Here is a 13,146-nt window from a genome sequence, read left to right as displayed (position 1 = left end):
GCCTTAGCCATTCTACTACTAAATTTAAACTGCTTTGCAACAGTCCCCCCTTTTGAGCATTCTTCAGGCTTTGCTTGCAAGGATGCTCAAATACAGCAATCTTCAGGTTGCAGTTTCTTGATGGATGGGAGGTGATCCATTTTGCGGTGAGATTACTTCTTTTCTTGTTATAGCTTTCATGATTCGTCTCGTATGTTGACCTTCTTTTACAATCATTCCTAAAAGACACTTGTAAACAGTTATGGCTATGACAACAATTATTACAATCAATATTCCGTACTGGATAACAGAAGATATCCATCCTGACACATGGAGACCTAGGGAGCTGAATAATTGTCCTATCCAATTGTGTTCCGCTTCTTTCTGCAGTTTATGAACATTCTCGTCAATTTGTTCTAATTGATTAATATCTTTCTCTACTTCTTGAGTGACATTTGGGATGTGTACACAACAATGCTCATCTTTTGCATGCAGGTAACCGCAAACTCCATGTTCTTTGAGTAATATCAGGTCTAATGCCATGCGGTTTTGTATGGTCATTCTAGAGGTGGCTTGTAATTGTAAATTTAGATCTTTAAATCCTTTCTTAGTGACTGCTGCTAACCTTTCGGTCTGGCTCATCAGTTTGAACAATATTTCTCTATTTCGATATGTTGAAATTGGGGCAAACAAAGATTCTAGTGCCCATCCGAATTTAACTCCTGCTGATGGCTCATGCCAATCTGTTAGTTCCAGATCATTAATGTCATTACTAACTTCTCTTTTCTCCCGTGATCGCATCTCTGCTGGTGTTAACTTCTCTTTTCTCCAGAGTGGACAAAGAGTAGGTATCCCTAGTGTGACAGGTACAACCGGACCGTCTAGTGGCATGTGGGTGGTCCATTGACCATGTCCCATGACCCATACTAGGTTTCCGGGACTTCTAACTGTGGTAGTGTGACAATCAATGTTTTTCACATATCCTTTAATAGTATGGTTATATCCTCGACACTCACATCCTAACTGCAGGAGGGCTTTGACTGGCATTAAGCCTATTTCATCGTCTGGGGTATCACATGTATATATTCGGGTACAATTCCAATCCTCTTTTGTATGTGTTTCTGTCCTCCAATTATGATTCCCTCTATTTCCTGTAGAATAAGTTTGATTCTTTTTCCCCTTCCAGTGAATGCACCACTGTACCTTTCCAATATAACTATATGTCTCTAGCAGGCTGGGTCCCCAAATTGTTTGCCATTCTTCCATGGTTGTAGAACTGGTAATATTTTGACAGACCTCTTCTTGTTTTTCTCGTTTTACTGAAGCCGGAACTTTAGAGCATGGGTGTGTTGAATTTGTAACTAAACAGTATCCTTTTAATTCATTAATTGTTTCACTTGTTACCCATGTCCCAATTACTACCCATCGGAAATATCCCGGCATCTGTTCACATTGCTTCTTCATCATTTTGTCACTTAATAAACATACATCTACCGTTTCGCTCCATGTGATGGTTACAAATTTGCAATTCCTTGTAATATTCTTAAACATTTTGGGTATTTCCGGCACTGGAATTATTCCCCATGGAATTGGGTCTCCTGCTGCATGAGGCATAGGGAGACATGCAGTAATTTTAGTAACGTTTTGTACTTTCCCAAAATCTCGAATTAGGCCCACAATTAAATTTTCCTGTTCTATTTCTCTATTCGGAATCTGCAGATCTCTCACATGTCGAGTTTTCCTGGGGGGTATAACTTGTACCTTAGTCATTATTTCCCGAGTTGTGTTTATCATGTGTATTTCTACATACCCATAATCAAAACTCCTTTGAATCCAAACTACACACATGTATGTCCCTTCTACGGTTTTAGACACCTCAGGTACCTGCAGGACGGTATAACCCTTTTGTTGTGTCGCATCCCAAACTGTTGTCACTCCTTCTGTTATGATTCGATCTTGATCTCTCCGTCTCCACTTGACGTGGACATCTCTTAATTCAGCTCCCTGGTCATCTGAAAACAGACAAGTTAAGTTTACATCAGTGTGTTCTGGTACAAACAAATAAGGATCTGGGGTTTCAATTCTCACGGTGGTCTCTGCTAAACTTATCAACCCCAGGAATACCACAATCTTCAATTGTTGGCTCGAAATACCATCTTTGTAGGTGAGTGAGGTTCTACCGACCATGAGACTGGAACCTTCTTGACTCGGGTGTAATGGATCCAATTGTCGATTCCCTCGACTTTCACCGCCGTATAAGTGGTCATTATCACCTGGCGAGGACCGTCCCATGTTCCCTTTAATGGTTCCACTGACCAGTTCTTCACATAGACTTGGTCTCCTGGAGAAATGTCATGAACCGGATTCTCCAGGGGCAGAGGCCGATTCCACTGCAGCGCTCCTCTGAGGGCTGTGAGGGTCTTATTCAAAGATAACACATAGTTAAATACTGCCTGATCACCCACTACATGAGGATCCCCTTGGTAAGTAGCCGCATGATAGGGCTTGCCATACAATATTTCGTATGGACTTACTCCTATTCTTTCCCTTGGTTTAATCCTAACTCTCAGCAGAGCGAGGGGTACTGCTTGGGGCCACTGGATTTTGGCTTCCTGACAGATCTTCTTCAATTGACCTTTTAATGTCTGATTCATTCTTTCTACTTGTCCACTAGACTGCGGTCTCCATGGTGTATGGAGATTCCATGTTATCCCTAATACAGCTGACACATCTTGGACTATCCCTGCTGTAAAGTGCGGTCCTCGATCAGAGGACAGCCCTAGGGGAACTCCAAATCTTGGGATGATTTCCTTCAGAAGGGTTTTCACTACTTCTTTTGCCTGATTGGTCCTGCATGGAAAAGCTTCTGGCCACCCTGAGAAGGTACAAACATACACTAGCAGATATTTAAAAGTTTGGGCCTTAGGCAACTCAGAAAAATCTACTTGCCAATAGTCTCCTGGTAACTGTCCTACTTGTAGTTTTCCCATTTGTACTTGCTTCCTGACTACTGGATTATTCTTTATACACATAGGACACATTGCATTCACCCTTTTAGCTAGTGTTAACATCTGGTTTGAGAAAATTTCGTTTTTCAAGAATTTCACTAGTGCTTCTGCACCCCAGTGGCACTTGTTGTGTTCCATCTCAAGCACTGCTTTCATTATTCTGACTGGTAAAATTACCTGTCTCGTAGGAGTGATATACCACCCCCTGATATTTTTCTTTGCTTCCATCATCACAGCTAATTTCTCATCTTCAGGTGAATAATGCGGTTTCTCTTCCATGAATGCTATTGCTGGATTATTCCGGGTTGGTAAAAGAACCATTTGAGTCCATACCTCTCTCGCAGCCCTCCTGGCTGCTTGGTCAGCGTATCGATTTCCCTGAAACTCTCGTCCTGGATCAGCCTGGTGTCCTCTGACATGCATTATTGCCACTGCTGAGGGCTTATGTATTGCCTCTAGCAATTGTAAAATTTCTTCCCGATGTTTAATCGTTGTCCCCTGAGAAGTAAGAAGTCCTCTCTCCTTCCAGAGTGCTCCGTGAACATGAACTACCCCAAAAGCATATTTGGAGTCAGTCCATATGTTAACTCTCCGTCCTTGGCTTAATATTAAAGCTCTCACCAATGCCCATATTTCGGCTTTTTGTGCAGATGTACCTGGGAGTAGTGCCTTCGCTTCTATCACTTGTTGTAAAGTGACCACTGCATACCCAGCATACCTGGTGCCATTTTCCACAAAGCTAGATCCGTCGGTGTACAGCTCCCAGTCAGGATCTGTCAGTGGTTCGTCCTTCAAGTCTCTTCTGCTCGCGTAGACTTGTTCAATGGTCTCTACACAGTCATGCTCCAGGGTGCCTTCTTCCTGTGTAGACCTAAGGAATTCTGCTGGGTTGAGATGGTTAGTAATTTTCAGTTCAACATCATCTTGTTCTCTCAACAAAGCCTGGTATTGCAACATGCGGCTGGAGGAGAGCCAATGCCCCCCTTTTTGCTCTAGAACTGCTATGACCATGTGGGGCACGTACACTATCATGTGTTTTCCCAGAGTCAATTTGCGTGCTTCCTGTATTAAAATGACCGTTGCTGCCACAGCTCTGAGACACCCCGGCCATCCCCCACTTACTGCGTCTAGCCGTTTGGAGAAGTACCCAACCGGTCTCTTCCAGGATCCTAGACGCTGAGTGAGGACTCCTAAGGCCATTCGCTGTCTCTCACAAACATAGAGCTGAAATTCCTTGGTTGGGTCCGGTAGTCCCAGGGCAGGTGCTTCCTGGAGGGCTTTCTTCAGTTCCTGGAATGCTTTTTCTTGCTCTGTCCCCCAGGTTAGCTTGGACTCCTTTGCTGCTTCATACAGTGGTCGAGCAGTCAGTCCGAAGTTAGGAATCCACAGCCTGCACCATCCGACCATTCCTAGAAAAGATCTCAGTTCTTGATTATTTCTAGGCACAGGTATAGCACATATTGCTTGGATTCTATTTGTTCCCAGGCGCCGGACTCCTTGGGAAATTTCACATCCCAGATAGATAACTTTCCGTTTTACTAGTTGTGCTTTTTCTTTTGAGACTCGGTAGCCTGCTTGGCCCAGCATGTTTAACAGTTCAATAGTTAACTGACGACAAAGTCCCTGTTCTGTAGCTCCTAAGAAAATGTCATCTACATATTGCAGTATTATATATGAAAAAGGAGATTCTTTTACCTGAGTAGTCTTCCATTCCTCTAGTTCCTTTGCTAACTGATTACCAAATATCGTGGGTGAGCATTTGAATCCTTGTGGTAATCGAGTCCAAGCGAGCTGTCTCTTTCGTCCTGTCTCCGGACTTTCCCATTCAAAGGCAAAGATTTTCCAACTTTCTCGTGCCAGTGGTATGCAGAAGAAAGCATCTTTCAAATCAACCACAGTAAACCACTGAAACTTCTCAGACACAGATGTTAGCAAGGTATAAGGATTTGCTACAACCGGGTGAATATCTTTTGTAATAAGATTTACTGCTCTCAAATCTTGTACTAATCTATATTTTCCATTTGGTTTTTTTATCGGAAATATGGGGGTGTTAAATTCTGATTCACATTCTTGTAATATTCCTAGAGTTAGGAACTGTGAAATCATAGGGGCTATTCCCTTTCTTGCTTCTAAACTAATTGGGTATTGCCTAACTCTGACAGGTTGTGCTCCTTCTTTTAATTCTATTCTAACTGGGGTGGCTGCTTTAGATTTCCCAGGAACCCCGGTCTCCCACACCCAGGGTACAACAGCCTGTTCAATCTCTTGGGGTATTTCTTCCTTTTCCACTTCTTTCACAACAAAAATTTTTGCTAAATTTTCTTCTGGAATTTCTATCTTGACTCTCCCTTTTTCAAATATAATTTTAGCTTGCAAGGCTGAAAGTAAATCCCTTCCTAATAAACATTCAGGACTGTTAGGCATGTACAGAAATTGATGATCTAATTCTCTTCCCTTAAATTTGATATCTAGAGGTCGCAGAAATGTTCTTTCCTCTATCTGTCCTGAAACTCCCACTACTTGTACGGTTGAATCACTTAATGGCCCCATCAATTTATTCATTGCCGAAAAACTAGCTCCAGTATCTATTCTAAATTCCGTCGGCTCCCCCTCTACTTCCAAAACAACCTTTAAGTCTGAATCTAGCCGACTCTGTCTTCCACAACTCCCTAACATAAATGCTTGGGCGACACCCTGTGGCGTGCCCATACCAACAGGGTTTTGTGGATTCACAAAGCTTTGAGGATTCCAAGGATTCATTCCATTTCCAGCATTTAATGGGCATTCGTTTTTCCAATGTCCTTGTCCTTTACAAAGAGCACACTGATTTGGTCCTATTCTACCACGTCCTCCCCCGTATTGATTTCCAAATCCCGACTGATTGTTAAATCCTCTACCCATTCCTCCCCTTCCCCTATTACCACGACTTCTTCCTCTATGGCCACCGGCCCCATTGTTCTCTCCTGAAGCTTGTAAAAGCGCCAACAAGCTCGCTTGTTGTTTCTTAGTACTTTCCTTTTCCCGATTGTTGTATGCTTTCCAAGCCACTTCTAACAATTTCTCTAAATCTCTTGTTTCTCTCCCTTCCAGTTTTTGAAATTTCTTTCTAATATATTCTTGTGATTGTCCCATAAAGATCAATGCTAATTGTAATTTTCCAGACTCGTCTTCCACGTCTAAATCTGTATACCTCCTAGCTGTTTCCTTTAGCCTTTCTAAAAAGGCAGAAGGGGACTCAGTCTTATCTTGCATTACTGAATATAACTTAGACCAATTCAACGTTTTTGGAATGCCACATCGTATTCCCTCTACCAATAATTCCTGGTAAATTTTTAACTTTTTATAATCTGCGGGGTTATTAGCGTCCCAATCGGGATCCTCCCGCGGTACAAAATCATTTACCGTCCCCCGCGCTGCCCGAGGCAGGGTACGAATCCTTTCCTTTGCTCTCTCCACCATCACCTTTAATACCATTTCTTTTTCTGTTGAATCTAAAATTGTATCTATTAATACCTGTAAATCATTCCAGTCCGGGTCTTGTGTTTTTATAACCATTTTTATAACACGAGCCACCCGCTCAGGATTTTCTCTATATGTCCCAGCTGACTGTTTCCAAATTAGTAAATCATTAGGCGAAAAAGGAACTTTTATCATGATTTTTCCCCTGCCTGCTCCAACCGCTTCTCGCAAGGGAGCCATCAATCTAGGGGGTGAGAGCGAAACGTCTGTCTCCCTCCCCCCTCCCCGTCTTCTTTCCCTCTCCCTTCGCCCTCTCCGAGTCCGTTCTGCTAGAGGAGTTCTGTCACATTCCCACCCCCCTGTTTCTTCCTCATCTGAGGATGATTCTAACGGGGGCATGGTGTGTGATTGTGCCCTTGCACGTGAAGGGAGACTATTTCTCGGGGGCGCACTTGGAGTTACTCCGGGGGAGACTAACAAAGACACATCCTCCTCTGGTTCTGAAAACTGTATTTTCCGCCCATGCTTATCATCCAATCCTTTCAATATCTTTATACTCCGCTCTTGACATTTCTTACATTTATCATCCTCCAGTTCCAGTTCTTTCAACACTAAGATACCACATTCCTTTTGCCATTCAGTGTTTTGTTCTAAATAATAAAACAAATCCAGATACGGTATTTCATCCCACTTCTCATTCTCTCGTAAATATCGCATCAAAGGGGTTATAATTTCCAAAGTCAGTGATCCATTTCTGGGCCACTGCATTCCTCCTGTTTCATATTGAGGCCATACATTATTACAATAATCAATCAACTGTTTCTTGCTTAACTCTTGTCCAAAATTTCCTTCCTTCCAATGTTTTAACAAGCAACCAAGCGGAGAATCGCTAGGGATATCTTTTTCTGTGCAGGATAGTGCTCTAAAGGTTTTAAATGACATCATGCTTGCTACTAGCTCACACACACACCACAATCTAAATTCATCAAATTCACAATAACACAACAACACAAAACAATACTTTTAACGACCAGCACGATAACACAACAATATAAACCAGAACAAAACCAAAACCAAAACCAACTCGCCGATTCTCCCTCTGAGAGGCGAGTGCTGGTACTGCGCAGCTTTCGCCGCGTCTTACGACCAGCGCCTAGGCTTCCCAACCAAGGTACCTTTAGCCCAACCCAGCGGGACACTCACTATCCCGTCTTATAGGCAGGCTCCCAACCAACAAACCTAAAAGAATAAAGCACCTTCGGGCTTACCTAGAGGGTTGTCCGGCGGGCGCGGGTCGGGCACGGGTCGATGTCTCCCCAGAAATCACCTGGTTGCCGGCATGGAGTAGATCAGCTCGTGAGCCGCCCAGCTACCCCCGGAGTTCCATCTGGTGTCGCCAAAACTGTTGCCCGTAAACAAAGACACAAACCAACAGAGTGCCGGTTTATGGGTGCTTTATTCGGGGCCCCGGGAACCTGCGGGCTAACGCCCCAAGTCAGGATTCCGACGACCCTCGTTCTCAGTTCAGCTTTTATACACAAACAAGTTTACATGTATTCTCACGGCTAAAACAATTACAGTTTCTATAGCAACCCAGGTGCAGTAGTTTATAACAATTAACAATCATCTACTCTAATCATAAATCTGCTTAAGTTGCCTTACCCCCCTAGAAACTGTTTCACAGACCCTTACCACATCTAAGGTACAAATCGTTACGTACATGCTTGACTAAATCTTTTGATTATTGTTTCTACTTCTTCAGTACATTCTATTCCCACGAACAAGGCTGCTGCTTAACTCACTACTGTAATGTGTTGCTTTCTAGGCCTTACCCTTTTACTTAAGCCTTAGCCATTCTACTACTAAATTTAAACTGCTTTGCAACAGTACTGTTATCACTAAACTGAAAGGTCAGCTCTGTTGGAAGTGCCAATTACTTGTAATGTATGAAGTGGGTTTCTTGGTCTAATTGGGAAATATTTTAAAAAGACAGTAGAAATCATGTGAGTGAGTTGTGAACTTAGTGTTCCTCCAGGAGAATTACTGGGATGGATTCCTAGGGGAGATGGGGAAAATGCTTCTGAAAAAGTGTGACAGATGTCTTTTGAGCATCAGAGCCTTGTTAACAGTCTCCTGCCTTTGTCCTGGGTTTACTGCACCAATATAAAGTTTAAAACTGCTGAAGTGGGAATTCAAACAGACTTCAGGAAATAATCTTCGTGCAGTGCTTTGCCACACTGTGAGCTTTCAGAGATGGCTGCTGTACTTCACCCTATAATTTTCACGTGCATAAATGGAGAGCAAAGACAAAATGCTATCAATGGAGGAGTTTGCCACACATCCACCGTGGACTCTTTACATCCTTAAATGTATACTAATAAATAATATATCATACATGCTCACAGTGTTTGATTGCCTAGAGGAGCTGCCTCTAACTTTTGTCTGTACATCTGTAATGTGTTGAGCAATTTTTCTGTCCTTGCTTTTTTTTTTTTTTTTAACCTGATGAATTCCTGGTGAAAGCTTTCCCTTGGCTCATGATGCAAAAATAACATTGTCTGCAAACTACTGCTGGTGTTTTAAGGTCACTCCAGGTCCTGCAGAAGGTAAAGAAACTGTGCCCAAGGTCTGACTGCCTTTGCTTGCTGCTCTTGCCTCCTGCATTCATAGAGGCTCCTTGATGGATCCTGTGAAGCTGAGGACACAGGATGCCCAGATAACAAAAATGACAAAGCATATTTCTCATAGTCAGAATCAAGAGGGATTTGGTTTGGTTGTTGGGATTTTTTTGGTGTTTTTTCTTTTAGGTTTTTTTTTTTGCTGTAGGACACATCACTCTCATTGTAAAATTGTCCCAATCACTTTCTTGTTTTGCCTCTTTTAACAGAGCGATGAGGTTTTAACCGTCATCAAAGCCAAAGCGCAGTGGCCGGCCTGGCAACCTCTGAATGTGTAAGTAAGTGGGGAATTGTGTGCCTCAATAGCCTTGTGTTGAGTGCGGGCTAAAGGGCCACTCTAATTGTCTCACATAACCATTCACTCTGGTAAAGAAATAATCTAAAAATATGTTGATAAATGAAGGGGGGTGTGTGTTTGTTGGTTTGGTTGGTTTGGGGGTTTTTTGGTCTTTTTTTTGTTGTTGTTTTTTGATTTCTTTTGGGGGTTATGGAGAGTTTTTGGCTTTTAGTTTGGGTTTTTTTGTTTGTTTGTTTGTTTTCCCAGCAACTGCTTCTCTCTTCCTCTTTAGCATGTCTTTGTTTTTTACATGCTTTGGTTCACTCACTGTTGCAGCAGGATTGTCCTGTGGAGTTTGTGCCTTCTACAAATAAGTGGTGATGTTTATTCTATGCTCAAATATATGTTGTACTATTGTACACATAGGAGCAGTATTTTTTAGCATCCTGCCTCAAAGACTTTGACAATGCTTTGTATCGATACAGCAAATCCTCATCCACCAGCTCTCAGTCTAAAGGACTAATTCTTCAAAATTGCCTGTCTGAAACATTCCATGGTAGCATCATGATCCTGAGGGCACTGTAACCATCACTTGGTTGTTTCACCGAGACAGCAAACTGACTTCCCAGGGTCCTCTCTCTGACACTCAGCAGAAAAGAGGACAAAACTCTTCTTTCTGGATATTCTTGAGTTTACTGGTGGCCTTTCAAGGACCATGGGGGAGGTATCAGTGCAGGGTGATGTTTTTTGAATAACTTATCTGTACTTGGCCCAAAGTTGATACTATCCAAGCCCAAATGAGCGAGACTTACAAGAATTGACTATAGATGAGAGCTCAGTAGAAGGGGTCACCCAATTAGCTGACAGTCAAATTAAGCCCTTTGAGAAGCAGGTCAATTAGTTTACTGCAAGATTGTACAGACCAGGTAGTCCTGTTTCCTCTGTAAAAAGTATAAGGGAAGCAGTGAAATGCTGTGCCTGGCTTTGTCATCTGTATCTCAGAAAGTATGTGAAAATTTGGAGGGTAGTCAGAAAAAAACTGCAAGAGAGTTCAGTTTTCAGAAAATATTCCCTACCCTAAGGGGCTTAGAAACTCTTAAACAGCTTAGGACTTAAGCTATTCACTTTATCACCTCTCTCTCTGGAAAAAAAAAAAAATAAAAAAAAAAGAGGTTAGGAGGTGAGCACAGCTTAAACAGTGAAAAGATTTCTGATAGCTGATCCCTCTTTAATCTAGGGGAAAAAAAAAAAACAAGGCCAAAGTACGAAATCCCTCGTAGCATGGAATCTAAGGAAATTTGTGACAAGGAAATTCTAACTAAAGGTATGGGAAAAGACTTTACCACTGTGAATAACCTCCAGAGCAGCTTACCTGAGCATGAGATGGATTTTCCATCACTTGAATATATTTTAACCCTGAGACAGAGTTGTAGACTCCGCATAGGAATCGCAGGTTAGGCTTTTTTTGACAGGTGTAATGCAAGTGGTCAGTTGAGGTGACAGTAATGGCAACCTCTCTTTATTGTCTTATCCCACTGAAATTTTCAGGGTTTAGATTTGCTGGTGTTTGCCTTGTAGTGACTATGGGTAGCATTTTTTTCCTTTGCTGCCTTCTTCCTATTCACTCAAAACTAACACTTTTTTTTTTTTTTTTAAATGAAAACTTTTGTCCACTTCTCTGTTCTGCTCTGGTGACTTCTCAGACTGAAACAAGCCAGGTATTTTTTCATTCCAATTTCAGTTACTTTTATAAAGCAACATTTATATGTGATGTTTTTGCATTAAAGTGAGCAATACTACTAGGAACTGACTGCTGTGGGTGCATGGAATGATTTGACATTGACGGGAGAGCAGGTTTGTAGTTTTTTACAGCAGATGAAAACAGGATCTCCTGCTTACATCACAAAAATCAAAGCTAATTAAAGTATGTTTCCCCTATGATCATAATGCTGAATTTACTATGGCTCTGAGAAACTTCACAAAAAAGTTGTGTGAAAAACTTCAGATACTTTCTAAGGGATATTCTTTACAGACATACCTGCAAATGCTTTTGCAACATCCTTCAGATGTCTTTCCAGTCAATTCTTGCCTTTTCTATATGACAGTTCTTACCTTTCAGTAACATCAAAAAATCTTTATATTTGTGCTTTCAAATGCTCCTCAAGGGTTCCTCTAACCCTTCACTTTACAGGTAGTGTTTGATTTTTGGCTTTTTATACAAATTTTTAATCATATATTGCCATGATGTCCTACTTTTTAATTCCATTTAAAAATATGGTCTAAGCACACAAGAAGAGAAAACTTTCAATATCCATTAACTGGTGTTAATTTCTCATTTGCCATAATGGATGCTCCTTCTTGGAATTTAGATTAGATCTGTGCAAGTATTGGATAATGACTCCTTAGGATAAACATTTGGTCTATTATTATGCATAGCACAACCATCTTCCTAATCAAGGATTGACTAAAAGTCATGAATATTCTTCTTTAGCATAATCATTGGTTATGTATCTAATGTATAATATGGTATGATAGTGGTGCCAAAGTGGTGTTACAATGTGTCATAATAAGCACAACATAGAAACCTTCCTGAATGTATTTCACAACAATTATAAAATGCATAACACTAATTTATTTATGGAGGTCCAAATCGTCAAAAATTGTCAAATTCAGCCTGCTCTCACTTCAAAGTTTGCCACCCAATTCCATGTAATGAATGTTATTGCCAACCCTGTCCGAGTTAGATTACCAAGTTAGTTATGGTGATTACACTTAAAATCAGAGGGAGAAGAGGGACAATTGCCACCAAAGCTTGTGAGAGGGCTGTAAGGGCATTAATCTAATTGCTGCTGTTGTGGAGAAGGTAGGATGAGGCACCATGGACACCAGGCTGCCTCCCTGGTGAGTATTGTATCGGAGAATAACACCCCAGAGACAGCGGGGCTGGAGGGCAGGGACACACAGAGGTGGTGACAAACACTGTAATGGAGGGCAGACTTATGGGCTCAGTATTTGCTCATTGGAGGCAGCAGCTCAGTCAGGCCCATCCTCTCAGGGAAAACTCAAGAGAAATAAGATGAAAGCACACCCTGAGGCTCGGCACAGCCCCAGGTACCAGCCCCACTGCCCGCTCAGAGGAATTGCCAGCCAGGACGGGCACTGTGCCTCCCCCTGGGGCTGCTAACTCCTCTCCATCTTTCCAAAACAGCCAGGGAGATGCAGCACCTCCTGTCCCTTGGGCTGCCAGCTCCTCTCCATCTTTCCAAAACAGCCAGGGAGATGCAGCACCTCCTGTCCCCCGGGTTGCCAGCTCCTCTTCGTCTTTCCAGAACAGCCAGGGAAATGCAGCACCTTCTCTCCTTACAGAGGCAAAACAAGAAGCTAATTCTTGCCCACATCTTGAGTAGTTGGTTGTGAACCCTTGTGTTTCCACTCTGGTCACCCGTAATAACATGACAGAGGATGATCTTGCCTGGGCACCTCTCACAGATTCATCATGGACTTAAATGGCTTTTCTTCTCCCCGGTCAATGCTGATCGATAAGGTTGTGACTCCTGAGGCCACTCACACCTCATTTAGTAAATTTTCAAGCCCTTGTATGGAGGGTATGAAGTGTGTTAGTGTGTGTTTCTAAATCTCACCATGTCAAAAGTCTTTGGTTCATGACACCAGAGATAAGTAGAGAAATATAATTGGGAGCTTTTCTTCTGCTGATGGAGAAGAAGTGCAGATCCAATGGGCACAA

General features: G+C 42.2%; 1 protein-coding gene across 1 annotated transcript in view; it reads left to right on the top strand.

The window, feature by feature from the left end:
- The window catches only part of SPON1 (spondin 1), a 199,951-nt gene that overhangs the window by 158,185 nt on the left and 28,620 nt on the right, over nt 1-13,146 (top strand). The window contains exon 7 of the mRNA XM_051804186.1: nt 9,334-9,398. Coding sequence (XP_051660146.1) covers nt 9,334-9,398 — 65 coding nt within the window. The remainder of the gene's footprint in view (nt 1-9,333; nt 9,399-13,146) is intronic.

Source organism: Manacus candei, unplaced genomic scaffold (genome assembly GCF_025592945.1).
Source record: "Manacus candei isolate 608988 ecotype Guabito, Panama unplaced genomic scaffold, ASM2559294v1 h1tg000060l, whole genome shotgun sequence".
NCBI classification, from domain to species: Eukaryota; Metazoa; Chordata; class Aves; order Passeriformes; family Pipridae; genus Manacus; species Manacus candei.
Note: the sequence above shows the minus strand (reverse complement) of the source record. Positions and strands in the feature narration are given on the sequence as shown.